The sequence below is a fragment of the Alternaria postmessia genome, assembly GCF_024291825.1.
Source record: "Alternaria postmessia strain BMP 2775 chromosome Unknown scaffold_84, whole genome shotgun sequence".
In the NCBI taxonomy this organism is placed as follows: Eukaryota; Fungi; Ascomycota; class Dothideomycetes; order Pleosporales; family Pleosporaceae; genus Alternaria; species Alternaria postmessia.
The window spans coordinates 25,791-39,470 of NW_026260157.1; the positions used below are offsets into that span (position 1 = coordinate 25,791).

The 13,680-nt window shown below is 51.6% G+C and overlaps 8 protein-coding genes across 8 annotated transcripts; 5 read left to right on the top strand and 3 right to left on the bottom strand.

Moving 5' to 3' along the window:
• Nucleotides 1–428: 428 nt before the first annotated feature.
• Nucleotides 429–707, bottom strand: J4E82_009170 (uncharacterized protein; the record flags this gene model as incomplete). Its single annotated transcript, XM_051735396.1, has 1 exon — nucleotides 429–707. The coding sequence occupies one exon, from the start codon at nucleotides 705–707 to the stop codon at nucleotides 429–431; it is 279 nt and encodes a 92-aa protein (XP_051584817.1).
• A 459-nt stretch (nucleotides 708–1,166) lies between these two features.
• Nucleotides 1,167–2,730, bottom strand: J4E82_009171 (uncharacterized protein; the record flags this gene model as incomplete). The annotated part of the gene is made up of 2 exons (XM_051735397.1): nucleotides 1,167–2,028; nucleotides 2,081–2,730. 2 exons carry the CDS (start codon nucleotides 2,728–2,730, stop codon nucleotides 1,167–1,169), a joined length of 1,512 nt encoding a protein of 503 aa, XP_051584818.1.
• Nucleotides 2,731–3,059: 329 nt separating this feature from the next.
• On the top strand, nucleotides 3,060–3,874 carry J4E82_009172 (uncharacterized protein; the record flags this gene model as incomplete). Its single annotated transcript, XM_051735398.1, has 2 exons — nucleotides 3,060–3,261; nucleotides 3,312–3,874. 2 exons carry the CDS (start codon nucleotides 3,060–3,062, stop codon nucleotides 3,872–3,874), a joined length of 765 nt encoding a protein of 254 aa, XP_051584819.1.
• Nucleotides 3,875–4,018: 144 nt separating this feature from the next.
• J4E82_009173 (uncharacterized protein) lies at nucleotides 4,019–4,456 on the bottom strand (the record flags this gene model as incomplete). Its single annotated transcript, XM_051735399.1, has 3 exons — nucleotides 4,019–4,186; nucleotides 4,284–4,352; nucleotides 4,409–4,456. 3 exons carry the CDS (start codon nucleotides 4,454–4,456, stop codon nucleotides 4,019–4,021), a joined length of 285 nt encoding a protein of 94 aa, XP_051584820.1.
• A 436-nt stretch (nucleotides 4,457–4,892) lies between these two features.
• J4E82_009174 (uncharacterized protein) lies at nucleotides 4,893–7,264 on the top strand (the record flags this gene model as incomplete). The annotated part of the gene is made up of 4 exons (XM_051735400.1): nucleotides 4,893–5,082; nucleotides 5,129–5,260; nucleotides 5,317–5,430; nucleotides 5,478–7,264. 4 exons carry the CDS (start codon nucleotides 4,893–4,895, stop codon nucleotides 7,262–7,264), a joined length of 2,223 nt encoding a protein of 740 aa, XP_051584821.1.
• A 544-nt stretch (nucleotides 7,265–7,808) lies between these two features.
• Nucleotides 7,809–8,141, top strand: J4E82_009175 (uncharacterized protein; the record flags this gene model as incomplete). Its single annotated transcript, XM_051735401.1, has 2 exons — nucleotides 7,809–7,896; nucleotides 7,993–8,141. 2 exons carry the CDS (start codon nucleotides 7,809–7,811, stop codon nucleotides 8,139–8,141), a joined length of 237 nt encoding a protein of 78 aa, XP_051584822.1.
• A 914-nt stretch (nucleotides 8,142–9,055) lies between these two features.
• J4E82_009176 (uncharacterized protein) lies at nucleotides 9,056–12,326 on the top strand (the record flags this gene model as incomplete). The annotated part of the gene is made up of 8 exons (XM_051735402.1): nucleotides 9,056–9,146; nucleotides 9,203–9,290; nucleotides 9,343–9,356; nucleotides 9,398–9,453; nucleotides 9,503–9,792; nucleotides 9,839–10,173; nucleotides 10,220–12,162; nucleotides 12,225–12,326. The coding sequence occupies 8 exons, from the start codon at nucleotides 9,056–9,058 to the stop codon at nucleotides 12,324–12,326; spliced, it is 2,919 nt and encodes a 972-aa protein (XP_051584823.1).
• A 664-nt stretch (nucleotides 12,327–12,990) lies between these two features.
• Nucleotides 12,991–13,628, top strand: J4E82_009177 (uncharacterized protein; the record flags this gene model as incomplete). Its single annotated transcript, XM_051735403.1, has 2 exons — nucleotides 12,991–13,306; nucleotides 13,372–13,628. The coding sequence occupies 2 exons, from the start codon at nucleotides 12,991–12,993 to the stop codon at nucleotides 13,626–13,628; spliced, it is 573 nt and encodes a 190-aa protein (XP_051584824.1).
• Nucleotides 13,629–13,680: the final 52 nt, after the last annotated feature.

Genomic DNA, 13,680 nt, shown 5'->3' on the forward strand with positions numbered 1-13,680 from the left:
GATGTTTAGGCAATTAGGTCAACGTCGATAGATGCACTTTAGACTAACCAAGGAAGAAAAAGCTGGAACCTTTACTAATGACGGCCTGTTTGCAGAACAGGATATGTATTCTCTAAGTGTGGTAATCTCTAATATGTCTTCATAGAGTAGTCTATCGGGATGGTCTTCTGTGTATCATAATGTGCGCCTGTCAGCTGGCTACTGAATACTATTCATCTTTCCCTTGATGCCAAGTGCCTTCGCAAAATCCTTCTTAACCTTCTTCGCCGGCCTAGACACCGAAAACTCCACGCCCAACGATTCCTCTTGTGGCTCCGAACCTGATGAACTCCTCTTTCCACCCTTGAACACAGCCCGCGCAACTTCAGCATCCTCAGCATCCTCAGCATCTTTTAATGGGACACGAGTAGCCACGGTATGTTTCGCATTCACTTTTTCTCTTCGTGCGTTCGCTGCTCTGATCTCGCCTCCTTTACAATACGGTAGTCCCTGTTCTTGCGGTCAGATTCGATGATGATCGCGGTGTCGCAACCGGGACACTTGCAGTGTAGTGTAAGTGTCTTTACACCAAGATATGCCTCGGAGGAGATGGTTTTGATAATTCTGCGGAAGATCTTGCCTTTGGTGGCGTAGTGGCCACAGGAGAGGCAGCGCATGCTGCGGAAGGCCGCGGGGAAGTGCTTCTGGATGGTCTTGTGTTCAGCCATGGCGGTGATACGGAGAGTTATGAAGATGATTTGGAGAACATGTGGGTGATTGTGACAACAAAAGTTGCGATGAAGATAGACCCGGGAGGTATTCGTAAAGTTTATTAGTTGCGGAGGTTAAGGAAAGATGGAAAGCTGGAAGATACGAAAGCGAGAACAGTATCCATTGCGGAATTTATAAGTGGCTTGTCGGTTCTGCGCCATTGCAGTACCATAGGATGAAGTGAAGTGGATGGCAACCACAGTATGCGCGCACTTAGCGACTGGGAGTCAGAGGTGTTACTGGTGAGGAATTAGTCGCTCAACCATGGTACAGTTTGGCATACCTACACGTACGCAAAGACGCTCTCAAATGAGTTGTATGGCAAATACAAAGAACTCGCCAATGATATGGAATACGATTGAATTCCCTCTCAAGAATAAGCCATATATCTTCAGGATGCGTCATAAACATCCCATCTACTGAGAAAACAGTAAAGCTACCATAACACTAGTAGCCTGAAAAGCACCCTTTGTGCGAACAAGAGAAGCAAAAGTTTGGGGTATCTTCTTAAAAGCTGCAGCACCATCACCCATTTCCGACCACACCTGAGGAAACGCGGCTTCTACAGTAACATCCGACTCCGCCTCGCCCGTCCAATCGAAGCCGATCCGCCAATTGAGCTTCAGTAAGACGTGTTTGTCCTGTAGAATCAAGGTATCGCGACCCAAGTTCCTGCTTAGGTCTTTGCGCGTCATGGATTTTACTGGCTGAGTGTTCTCGGTATCTTCCGCGGAGCGGCCTACGAGTAGATGTGCAAAGTTGGTTTCGCACTTGTGCCAGTGTTGCGCGCGTTTCCTTGCAATTTGCCAGTACGAGTCCATGGCCCAGGAGGCATTACCGAGATCTCTTTCGAGCGCTCTTGCGCGGATGTAGGTGCCTAATTCACGCTCGGCCCATGGTGAGATCCGAAGCAGCTGCATGTCGATAATCTCGTGCGCCAACGCGTCGATTGTAATCGAAACCTGGGCCGTCAACAGCTTCTGTGGGCCGGCAATATCGATGGTGTGTTTCTGATGAACGCGCTGCGACGCCGGAGATATCTTGCTACGAGGCAGGCTAAGTTGTGTGGAGAAGTTGAGTGATGTAAACATCTCTAGGTAAGGCAAGGGATCTGCTAATTCCACTGGCCGATGGGACGGAACTGGCTTTTCTGCTTGTTTCGGACGTGGTGGAGGGACGGAAAGGGCGGCGAATGGTAGGAACGATGAAAGCAGACTTGATACTGGTGCTGACTTCTCCGGCTCTGTATCAGTACCACTGATCTCGGATATGAACTTCCTAGTATTGCGTCAGTCATCGCTTCGCTACAATAGGAAATCATTACACTCACTTCAAACTGTCGCGCTCTGGAGGCCGTAAAGAATCCTCTGGACCACGGCGCTGCTCTTTGACCACCTCGTCAATGCATCTTGACACTTGAGCCTCCAACTCTTCTACCTCGCGCTGCAGACGTGCCTTCTCTTGTTTCCTTCTTTCGATCTCTGGATCTGGAGGTTGTCTCTCTTGTACCACTTCCTGAGTGACGTCTTCGACAGGGCCATCCTCTATAGGCCCTGTGATATCATCGGGCTGTACTGCTGGTGCTCTCGAAGTCGGTGGAGGCTGTTTTACAGGATCTCTGACACGCGGAGTTCGCTTGCTTGGTGAGGAGAAGAGGATACCTCGGCGTGGCTGCTTTGAATTTTCGCGGTCGTTCTGAGACGGGGTTCCCGGGAGTTTTGGCTCATCTTCATCACCCGGTAGTCCCGAATCGGTCTCTTCCCTTGCTCGAGGACCACGTCTGGCTGACAACCCCGCTTGCCTGTTGCGTCTTGGAGATGCTTTGAGAGGTGACGAAGATAGGAGATTCGGGTAGTTGCGCGCAAGGCTGGCTTTTGTAGGCGATGCGAAAGACGGTCGTCGAGGAGGCTTCCTCAGAGGGCTTGATGTTTGTTCGTCAGGCGAAATGGTCCTCCTCCGCTTCGCCGGTGGCTCGTTCATCGTGTTCGCATATGGTGGATCAGTTGCAGTCGTAGTATCGGCGCGATATCTGTGGGTGCTCGTGGTAGGAATAGATTGGTATATGTGCTGGTGGGGTATGCGACGATAACAGTGAATGTGACGCGTCGCGTGTTGTTACCCTGTCGGCGTTCGCTGCAGCTTTGGCCGACATTCGGAACGGCGGCGCAAAATGACGTCGAACCGTCAATCGGTACTTTCAATCAGCTTGCGAATTGGCATTCGACCAAAGTGGCCAACATCGACATGTCGTAACGAGACACACTGGAGTATCTGTGACTGCCTCGTCTTTCGCTCATTCCTTTGGGATAATGGAACACATCGCATACTCAGGCCCACAGGCATTGCGCCAGAGACTCTGCGCTTCATGCACGAGAGCATGGCGCAGGCCGCGTGCTTCGATAGAGGCAGGAAGGATCGGACTCCAGAATAGCGATCGGATACAGCGTCGCTTCAAAGGGTACATCGCACCGGAAGGCGAACAAGCCAGACCTATCACTGGCTTCTATGCAGGTTGGACTCTCATCCACATTGTTCGCAAGACCAAAACTAACAATATCTAGATATGCTAAAGAAACCACTGTCTGAAGTACAATCACTATCTCACACGACGCCTGAGCCACCCAAAGAGCCGCCAAAAACGCAGAAAGAGGAAACATTTGCAAAAGCCCGTATAATCTTCGGCTCCACAACTGCATTGGAGGAACGTAAACAGGAGATTGTGAACTCCTCTCAAAATATTGCTGGTGTATTAGTCCCCCCACGACCCGAAGAACCGGATAACTGCTGCATGTCCGGTTGCGTGAATTGTGTGTGGGACATGTACCGGGACGAGATGGAAGAGTGGGCAGAGAAGAGCGCCCAGGCCAGAGCGGCGATGCAGGCTCAAAGGCAGGAAGGAAAAGGAACAGGGAGTATGGTGGCGGGAGACAAGTCGCCGAGTCACGTTGCTACGAGTATGGATGACGATGGTGGTGGCAGTGAAACGAATTGGGACACTGGGTTCGATGATGCGGATAAAGACAAGCTGTTCGACGACATACCCGTGGGCATTCGAGAGTTCATGAGGACGGAGAAGAAGTTGAAGCAGGCACAAAAGAAGGCGGAAGCCGCTGCGGCAGCATGAGCTTCGAATTTGGCCAGACTAGAAGTTGTCCTGGCATAGCATTTGTAGAACGTTTAAATACCCATCCATTACAGATTCTGTGATATCCCCACCTTGTGCTCCAAACCAAGACTAATTATGTTGCTCCCTGGAAATCTATCTTGTCTAGTCTTCACCAACATCTACGCCCTTTGCCTGGAGGTCTTTCCGCGCCTCTGCTATTTGCTGCATCAGCTCCGCGTGCGCTTGGGGTACGTCGTTGAAGGTGAAGACTCCCCAGCCGAGCTTGAAGAGGAGGTATGCGCCGAAGGAGATGAGAGCCCAGAAGGGAAGCTGCCGTCTGGTTAGCGAGAGTCCGGGAACGATGGTGGTGGTGATGTAAGTGGTGAAGGTAGTGGGGCCGAGACATTCACGCAGAGGTGCGACTTACGAAAGGAACAATCTCCTCTTGGATCTTCTGAGGCAGAGGGACGACTTGGAGGAAGAGGGAAAGGTAGATCTTTCACATGTTAGCATACACGTCTTGATATGTCAAGAGCTAAGGGGCTGCTGTACGGAGGTCAGGAGCATGCCAATGCTGATGGTCTGGGTAGCGCGCGTCATGATGGCGAATTGGTTGTTGGAGCTGGGTCAAACGAGGGTCGGTGGTCGGAGCAGGTGTTCGGGCGTGATGCTTGACGTCGTGCGGTGTTGGGTGTTGGGTGCCAGATGGCTCAAATGTTGCCAAGGGATCTGTTTCCAGGGGTCCAGAACGGAATCGGACAAAGGCAACGCCAACCGCGGCGGGTGGGTCGACGCTGCTGCAGGACCGAGGAGGTCACCGCGTCTTTCCGTGTTTGAGAAAAACAAGTGGCTGAACCATTGCAGTTTTTATCGAGTTAATCAAACACGATCCTGCCAGTAGCTATTGTTTGTAGCCCTGCTTCCGGACTGAGAGTAGCCTGTTTACCTCCTCCCGATCTCGCCCGCCACTATGCAGACTTGAGCCTTGCCACAACTTTGCGGCGACTGCCTTTCTTCATCTTCACACTTTTGCGATATGCCCTTAACCAATGAGGAGCTTGGCGACTATATAGCGTCTTTGGAGCGCCTACTCCAAGGGAACCCTGCAGGTCAGACCGCTGCCCTCACAGGTTACGTGCATAAGCTTGATGCGTTTGCATCAAGTGGGGACAACGAAGCGATAGAGAAGACCTTGCAGCTGTTCGGGACGGCTGTTGGCGGTCGTAGTATGTAACGCTTCTGTGCAAAGCCAACCATGCTGACAGTGTATAGAAAGATGGCAGGCGCCCTTCAGAGACAGCGGAATCCTTGCTTACGCTCTTCGCGGTTTGTCTACCGTGCTCCATGAAGATCCCATAGCGAAGCAATACCTAAGAGTCATCGGCAACTCGGTTGCTGATAATGGTACTGTATCCTAGGAAAGACCCTTGTACGACGCAAACAGTCTGACTGGAGTCAAGATACCAACAGGGAGCTCGCCGTAAGAGAGCTCCAAGCCATCGCTGGCTGCCTTCCATCGCCAGAGCTACGCTTGACCACATTGGCCGTACTTTTCAATCTTTGCAATGACTTTGGTGAGCAATGCCACGGGATCCTCCAGATATACAGCTCATGCGAATAGAACCCGCCAAAGCTGCGGCGGCCACCATCAGACTGGACGCCACAATATGCACCTTCCTAGTACTTGACAGAATACCAGAGGCCGCGCTTGACTATGCCACGGACCTGCTCAACTGGACCACGAGCAACTTGACAGACGACCAGTTCAAAGACGAAGTTTCACTCGAGACATTCAAGAGCTTGCTGAATGTCGCACTCCAGTACGATGAAGACCATCATCTGGAATATGTGGCTATTCTGGTACATTACCTCCAAGATCCGGAATTCCAGCAAAGGATAGCAACACCAAAACTGCTCGACGAGCTCGTCACCCTTATGCTGGAGTTTGAGGCGCGACTCGAGCCAGAAGACATCGATGCTGTTTTCGAGGAACTCGCAACCAGCAAGAACGCCGATACCGTCACGTCAGATGAAGCCCAGGTCCTCCTACTGGCACAACTGATAGGGTTGCTGTCTGCTGCCTCGGCTACAGATGTCTTTGCACAGAATTTCAATGTCAGAAGTCCTGTCATTGAGAGACTAGAGGCAAAGCTACGGGCACCATGGGACAGCGCATACCCATCTACGATATGCGCTTGTGTCATGGTGGGAAATTTGGCCATGTCTGATGAGGTTTGCATTGACATGGTCAAGATCATGGAGCTACATGTTCGACTGATTGTGATTCTCAAAAAGAGCAATAAGCCTGCTCTTCTTTATGCCGCAGCAGGTTTCATGCGGCATCTCACGTTTCCAGAGGCTAACAGGGCTTTGCTTGCAGATGCCGGACTCATGGAAGCATGCTGTCGCATGCTCGTACTGGACGATCCGTCGGTCCGTGGCGAGGCAGCGGCCATGCTATGCAAGCTCGTCACCGGCAACTTTTACAACATCGAGAAAGTCATGTACGAGACCGTCGGCCCTGACACAGAAGCAATTGACCCGGACGTCTCAGCCGACACTGTAATCTTCTCACACATCGTCGAGCAAGCCCTCGCTCCGGCCAAACCCTTACCAAGCACTACAATGAAGAACCCAATGATCGAGCTTGGCCGTACCATCGTTGCCATGCTGCGATATCTTGGACGACCAAACGCAGAAAAAGACGTTGAAGCAGTACAAATACAGATCTTACAAGTACCTCAGATTGCTCGACCCATCGCCCAGCTAGTCCGACAGCGCTTCTACCCCGAAGCGCGATCCGAAGGACTGCTCGGCCTAGGCTTGTTAGCTCAGACACTGGAGGGCGCCGCAGCTATCGCTGAAGAGATCAAGGAGGATAGTGGCTTACTTGAGACGATCAAAGAGCACGCCAACGCAACAGAAGCAGGTCTCGCACAGCAAGCTCCATCAACGGCTAGCAGAGACCACCAAAACGCGATTGTGCTGCTTCAGGCGCTGCAGAACAATGCGGTAAGAGAACTCCAAGAAGCCGTCGGGGAAGTACTAAGGACTTCCAGGCTGACCAAATGGACGCAATACTCTCGCATTAGGCAATCGCTGTCTAAACACCAAGGGCGTCGATCTTCGGGTGATGTGAGCACACTAGGTAGTCCCGGTGGAGCATCACCAGGGAGAGTCAGGGAGCTGGCACGGAGAGCTACAGATTCGCCTGGAACGTTTCCAGGTAGGGCTAGGGGCTCTACGTTTGTTGGGGATGGTACTGATGAGCGTCCACGGACCCCCTTGGCGAGAGAGATTGTCAAGGAGTTTGAAGAGGTATCTCCTCGTACGGTGGTCAAAGAATCGCCGGCGAGGGAAAGGTTAAAGGGCAAGGGAATGAAACGGACGAATACGGCACCGCAATGATTTCTACGACATGGTCATGTTTTGTATCTACATATTTCTAATAAATCACTCTCCACTTGTTCACGATAATGCCTGGTCAAGATAGCACTCCAAGCGTGAAGTGTGTTCGTGGTATTGTAATTGTAATGGTGCCAAGAATGTATATTGGCTGAAACCTCTAGAACACTCCATCACACCACTTTCCAACGAAACCATATCAATCAGATAACCTTCAAACGATCTCCAACAAATAATGGACACGCAAAAGGCAGTGAATAAGCGGCAGTGGCGTTCCAGCCTCACTGTGTAACTGCAGCGTAATCAAGAGGCCTCTGATTGGCCAGATGAGCCACTCACGCGATTCTCCCGCTAGGATCCAGGGTCCATGACATAGGTCGTAGAAGTGAGTGACGGGTATAAAGAAGGGCTGTCTGGTCGATGTATTGTTATTCAGCTACCAGTTCAACTCTACGATTCAATCACTCTACAAACAATCTTACGAAACCAACAAACCGTCTTACTTTTACCAACCACCAACCCAACTCACCAACACTACAACATCAAAATGGTCTGCTGCGGACGTAACAACGGCACCTGCGTGTGCGCTCAAGAGGCAAAGTGCTCCTGTGGAAAGCAGCCCGCTCTTCAATGCAGTATGCCTCCCTTTATGTGCCTTCTTCCGGCTCTACCACAACACTGTCTTTCACCTACCACCTACCAGTTGTTAAACATGTACTGACAATTTCTAGCTTGCGAGAAGGCTGTTACTGAGAACAAGCTTCCCTCCGACTCCTCAGCATGCGCCTGCGGAAAGCGAACTGAAGATGCGTGCAACTGCGGTCGCGCCGACAACAACGGTACCTCCAACCTCGAGACCGACTTCACTACCCAGAAGTAAATGGCTAGGAATGGTGGATGTGTGACGGCGTACGATGATGATGCATTTGAAGCGCGGGGGTACCGAAGTGACATGGGAGGGTGTTTTTGGCGTTTGATAAGGGCCTGAGTGGATATACCTGATACCAATAAATGACAATCTTCAAGTTCAGAATTGTGCCATGATGTCTTTGGCGCCGTGTGAGAAGTGCTTGGACGCGTTTGCAGACCAAGACGAGACGCGTCTGTCCTGGGCTTCGGACTTAGACATGCAATGCGTCGCTATGAAAGATAGAGACTTTGGCGTTCCTAGGACATCTCTCCGGCATATGGCTGTACCCCCTTGGCCTATGATCTCAATCTCCATGTGTAGGGCATTCCATCGGTTCATGGCTTGCGGTCAGGCTCGGGGAAGCGCAGCGGTACGGTCGATCGGATATACGCATGTGTAGGTTTTCGTGGCAATGCCTCGAGGTGTTCCATCTGGTCTTACCTTGGACTGGACGCATCGGCCGGTGTATGCTATGCGCAGGATAGATAGGATGGATGCTGTCTTTGCACGGTGCAGCAGCTACCCACGCTAGACCCTGTTTGCTTGGCATCCATGTGTAGAACATCCACTTATACCCACCTTCACCTGTGCATTCAGGGAACCAGCTGAATAGCTTCTGGTCGTGTTATGAGCCTTTCTCGCCCGTTCCAATTCCATGTCCTGCCCTTTTATGCGCCCTAAGCCTGCAGCCAGTCTCTAGAATCCGCTGACGGGCGCCCCTTTCGCGAACTATCCACCTCCGCTCCGCAGCGCGCACGCCAGCATAAACCCTGCCTCGAGGCCCGTACCGCGCCATTCCCTCATAGCGCACCACTACCGCCGCCGCATTGTCGGGCTATCTACCAGGTGGGAACCGCCCACCCACCACGACCACTACCACCAGCATGGCGGCCTCGGTCACGTCTAAGATGGCAGCGAGGGCTGGTGGAGGCCTCTTCAGCCGGGAGCAGTCGGGCAACGTGCCCACGATGCGAGGTACATGACGGCATGCCCACGAGATACCAGGGACGGAAGCTTACAAATCTGGACAGGACTGGTCTCATTCATCGCTGATCTGAGAAATGCTCGCGCAAGAGAACTGGAAGAGAAGCGCATCAACAAGGAATTGGCCAACATACGGTGGGTACTCCAACTCGTTCCACAAAGTCCCCCAAGGCTAACAGCGCTGCAGGCAAAAGTTCAGAGGTACTTCTCGGACACGCTTCCCCCATGATTTGGTCTAACAGGATTCTCTCCAGATGCTGGCCTGAATGGCTATCAAAAGAAGAAATACGTCTGCAAGGTATACACTCCACTCACCGCTCTCCCTGCCCCGTTGCTGACCCTCGCAGCTCCTATACATATACATACTCGGTTGGAACGTCGATTTCGGACATCTCGAAGCGGTGAACCTCATCTCGGCGACCAAGTACTCGGAGAAGCAGATCGGATATCTCGCCGTTACCCTATTCCTACACGAGGAGCACGAACTGCTGCACCTGGTCGTTAACAGCATCAGGAAGGACTTGCTGGACCACAATGAGCTCAACAACTGCTTGGCGCTACATGCGATTGCCAACGTGGGTGGAAAGGAACTGGGAGAAGCACTGAGCGCCGAAGTCCACAGGCTCCTCATATCACCGTGAGTGGCACAGAACGCTTCCAATGGCCGAGCTGACGTTGGATAGGGCCTCCAAGGCATTTGTGAAGAAGAAGGCGGCTCTCACACTTCTACGGCTATACCGGAAACACCCTGCGATCGTACAACACGAATGGGCGGAACGGATAATATCGCTCATGGACGACCCCGACATGGGTGTTGCGCTTTCGGTCACTTCGTTGGTTACCGCACTCGTCCAAGACAACACCGAGCAGTACAAGGGAAGCTACATCAAAGCTGCGAATAGGCTGAAGCGGATCGTCGTGGACAATGAGTGTGCTGAAGGCTACTTCTACTACAAGGTGCCATGTCCGTGGATACTGGTCAAGCTGCTGAAGCTGCTGCAGTATTACCCACCACCTGGTTTGTGTCGCTTCCCACTGCTAAAGACATGCGCTGACAGAAACAGAGGACTCCCATATTCGAAAACTGATTCGCGAAGCGCTCCAAAAGATTATGGACTCCGCCCTGGAAATGCCGAAGAATGTACAGCAGAACAACGCACAGAACGCCGTCCTCTTCGAAGCTATCAACCTCGTAATACACCTCGACACAGAGCAAGACCTGATGGTTCAGATATCGCAACGGTTGGGCAAATTCATCGCATCTCGGGAAACCAACGTGCGATATCTAGGATTGGAGGCCATGACGCATCTAGCTGCTCGAACTGAGAACCTCGATCCTATTAAGAAGCACCAGGCAATTATTATCGGGTCGTTAAGAGATAGGGATATCAGTGTGCGAAGACAGGGTCTGGACCTGCTATACAGCATGTGCGACCCGACGAATGCGCAAGCGATCGTGAACGAACTCCTGCGATATCTACAGTCCGCCGACTACGCGATAAGAGAAGAGATGGTGTTGAAGATTGCCATTCTGACAGAGAAGTACGCCACAGACGTTCAGTGGTACGTGGATATTTCGCTGCGACTGATTGCGATGGCTGGAGACCACGTCAGCGACGAAGTCTGGCAGCGAGTCATCCAGATTACGACGAACAACGAGGAGCTACAAGTTTACGCTGCGCAAACCATCCTGCAGTACATCAAGTCGGACTGCCACGAGACGCTTGTGAAGATTGGCGGATACCTGCTCGGAGAGTTTGGCCACTTGATCGCGGATAGCAAAGGATGTAGCCCAATCGAGCAGTTTATGGCGTTGAGCGCGAAGATGCGAGGCTGCTCGTCAACTACACGGGCGATACTCCTATCGTGCTACGTCAAGTACGTGAACTTGTTCCCAGAGATCAAGCCTCAGCTTCTCCAGGCTTTCCGCGCCTACAGCCACTCGCTCGATTCCGAACTTCAACAAAGAGCATGCGAATATCTCACCCTCGCCACCATGCCAACGGACGACCTACTACGCACCGTGTGCGACGAGATGCCTCCCTACCCAGAACGAACGTCGGCACTGCTCTCACGGTTACATCAGAAGCACGCCACTACTAGCGACAAGCGAACGTGGGTGGTTGGCGGCAAGGACGCGAATGCGGACCTCAAGGAATTTGGTCTTGCAAGGCAGAACACGTCTGCTGGCGTCAAGAGAAGCTTCACAGAGCCTGTACCGAAGGATGCCAAAACTGGCGCGACAAATGGCGCCAACGGCGTTACCGCAATATCAAGCGATTTGGAAGGTCTGGATCTCAACATCGACATGAACAAGGCTTCAAAAGCACCGAACCTTGCCAGCGCTGCTCATCTGAGTCCCGACTGGGAGGTCGGATACACCCGTCTGCTCCTGCGGCCAGAGGGCGTACTCTACGAAGACCAGCAGATACAAGTCGGCCTCCGAACAGAGTACCGAGGACAACTGGGCGCTCTCATCTTCTACTTTACGAACAAGTCACAGTTCTCCATGGGCTCCTTCACAACCACGCTCGATAACCGGTCAGCAGAAACCTTGAAAACAGATATCAAGGGCCTCCCCGATACCACTATCGCTCCCGAAGGCCAGACCCAACAAACAATCATGTTCGAATGCAAAAACGTCTTCATCGACCCACCTACGATCCGTATCTCGTACCTCGCAGGCGCCCTCCAGGGTCTCACTTTACAACTTCCCGTCCTCCTACACAAGTACATGGAAGGCGCCGAACTCTCTGCCGAAGACTTCTTCAAGCGGTGGAAGCAAATCGGCGGCGCGCCGCGTGAACACCAGAGTATCTTTGGTCTGGTAAACAAGAATAGGACTATGGATAGCGACTTTGTTCAAAAGGTGGTCAAGGGGTTCAAGTGGGGGATCGTTACGGGTGTGGATCCTAATGTTAAGAATATTGTGGGAGCCACGGTGCTGCATAGCAGTGAGGGCAAATTTGGGTGCTTGTTGAGGTTGGAACCGAATTTCGAGACGCAGGTACGTGATGATGATGTTATTGGGTACTTGAGCAAGGGCGCATAAACTAACGATGAGAACAGATGTACCGCATTACGATAAGGGCGACTGATGAGTCGGTTCCGCCGGTGCTGGTCAAGGCTATGCAGGATCGACTTTCGCAGGGTATTGAGGGAATGGCTTAGAATGGGTAAATTATTTTCTCGTTCACGCCACCACCACCTCTCTACTTCAATGCTTCCACCACCACCAAAAACATGATTATTTCTACATTTCCCCGAGACCGCGATTTTTTTCTTCATAAACTAATGTTTTTGTCTGGGTCTGGGCAAGTTGGAAGAGAAAGAGAGGGAAGGAGAGAGTTTGTTTGATGATTGGGCTGGCTGCATGTGTGGTAGCGCTTGTTTTGAAAGGGGGGAAAACATTAAGATATGGCGCATACCCTTTTTTTCTGAATTGGTTCATGTAGCATGATCATATACATTGGAGCGTTGTTTTTTGTGGTAGACGGTATCTTCTATGATAGTGAGGTGTTTGCGGCAGTCCTCTGTATGTGTGATCTCAGCGTGAGACGAATTACCTTCGGTACCTTGGGTGGCACCGCTCAAGAAGGGCGTAAGGGCGCAAGTGCCTTCAAACCACGGCTAGTGCCTGAGGTATCAATGTTGCCTAGGAAAGCATGAACATGGTTGAGTCATATCGTCAAACACTTACCACATTAACGATACACCGAGTCTTGTATAAACCTCTTACCGTTGTAATCACTCAAAAATAGAGTATCACAACACAATCACAATAACTCGTACAATATCGCACACCGACCGAATCCCGATACCACACCCCTCTAACATGCCAGTAACAACAATCCCCCACCCTAACTCCTCCTCTTCGGCCTCTTCTCCTACCTCCGCCACACCCTCCACCAAACCTGTCTTCTTCTGGAAACCAAACGATGGTCACGGCTACCTCTCCCAATGGTACTGGTCCAAGTTCACCGTCGACAACGAAACCTACGCACAAGCAGAAATGTGGATGATGGTACAAAAAGCGCGTTGTTTCGGCGACGAAAAGATTGCGAAACAGATGCTACAGACTACGAATCCGAAGGAACACAAAGACTTGGGACGACAGGTTAGGGGGTTGAATGCAAAGATTTGGGATGAACGTAAGTGCTTCTTTTCACCCGCTGGAAGGAAGGAAGGAAAGAAGAGATTGCTGAATAGGAACTAGGTAAACTAGAGATTGTGACACAGGGTACATATCACAAGTTCACCATTAGTGATAATGCAGAAAATCTGAGGCGCATGCTGCTAGCTACTGGTGAGCGTGAGTTGGTTGAGGCTAGCCCTTCCGATCGCATTTGGGGCGTGGGGTTTGCGGAGAGAGACGCACAGAGGAATCGGCATAGATGGGGACAGAATCTGCTGGGAAGGGCGCTGATGGATGTTAGAACGCGGTTGAGAGAGGAGGGGAAGAAGCAAGGTTGATGAACGGTTCCTTGAGAATGTGTATCGTTAGTGAATTCTTATGGACACATGC